We start from the raw sequence: 529 nt of genomic DNA, 5'->3' as shown, positions 1-529 counted from the left end.
TGCCCCTCAACATACCAGGGTGCCCCCTTTGCCCCCCAGCCCCTTCCCACCTCTCGAAGGCGATATTCCTGGTGTCCAGGTGCGTGGAGACGATGGGAGAGGTGAGTCTGCCAGCCACGTGCTCCTCAGTGGGCTGCATGGCTGCCAGCAGCAGGTCAGGCTCGTGCAGGGCCAGCGCCAGCGTCTCCGTGTACACCACCTGCTTGTCATGGTCCACTTCCATCACCACTGCCCCCTCGTCTGTGTGGGGACACCCGTTGGGTCAGCACACTGCCCCCCATCACTCCCCAGTCTGGGGTCACTGGGGATCCAGGGGAACTGGGGATCGATGGAGGGGACTGAGGTCCTTGGAACATGTAGGAGCTGAGGTGGTCCCCTCAGGAGTGGGTAACTGGGGTCTCCATGGGATCACTATAAGAGAATCTAGGGGAATTGAGGGTCCCTGCAGGGGATTGAGGTCCCTGGTATGAGTGAGAGGTGGTTACCCTCAGGAAGGGGGAAATGGATTCTCCATGGGGTCCCCCTATAA

At 60.9% G+C, this 529-nt stretch overlaps 1 protein-coding gene across 1 annotated transcript in view; it reads right to left on the bottom strand.

The window, feature by feature from the left end:
• The window catches only part of LOC103801175 (ankyrin repeat domain-containing protein 13D-like), a gene marked incomplete at both ends in the record, with an annotated part of 2092 nt that extends 1852 nt beyond the window's left edge, over positions 1 to 240 (bottom strand). Inside the window, one exon of the mRNA XM_009073579.1 lies at positions 51 to 240. Within this exon, the coding sequence (XP_009071827.1) occupies positions 51 to 240 (190 nt within the window). The remainder of the gene's footprint in view (positions 1 to 50) is intronic.
• Between the last annotated feature and the right edge of the window lie 289 nt (positions 241 to 529).

The sequence above is a fragment of the Acanthisitta chloris genome, unplaced genomic scaffold (assembly GCF_000695815.1).
Source record: "Acanthisitta chloris isolate BGI_N310 unplaced genomic scaffold, ASM69581v1 scaffold23404, whole genome shotgun sequence".
Classification (NCBI taxonomy): Eukaryota; Metazoa; Chordata; class Aves; order Passeriformes; family Acanthisittidae; genus Acanthisitta; species Acanthisitta chloris.
Note: the sequence above shows the minus strand (reverse complement) of the source record. Positions and strands in the feature narration are given on the sequence as shown.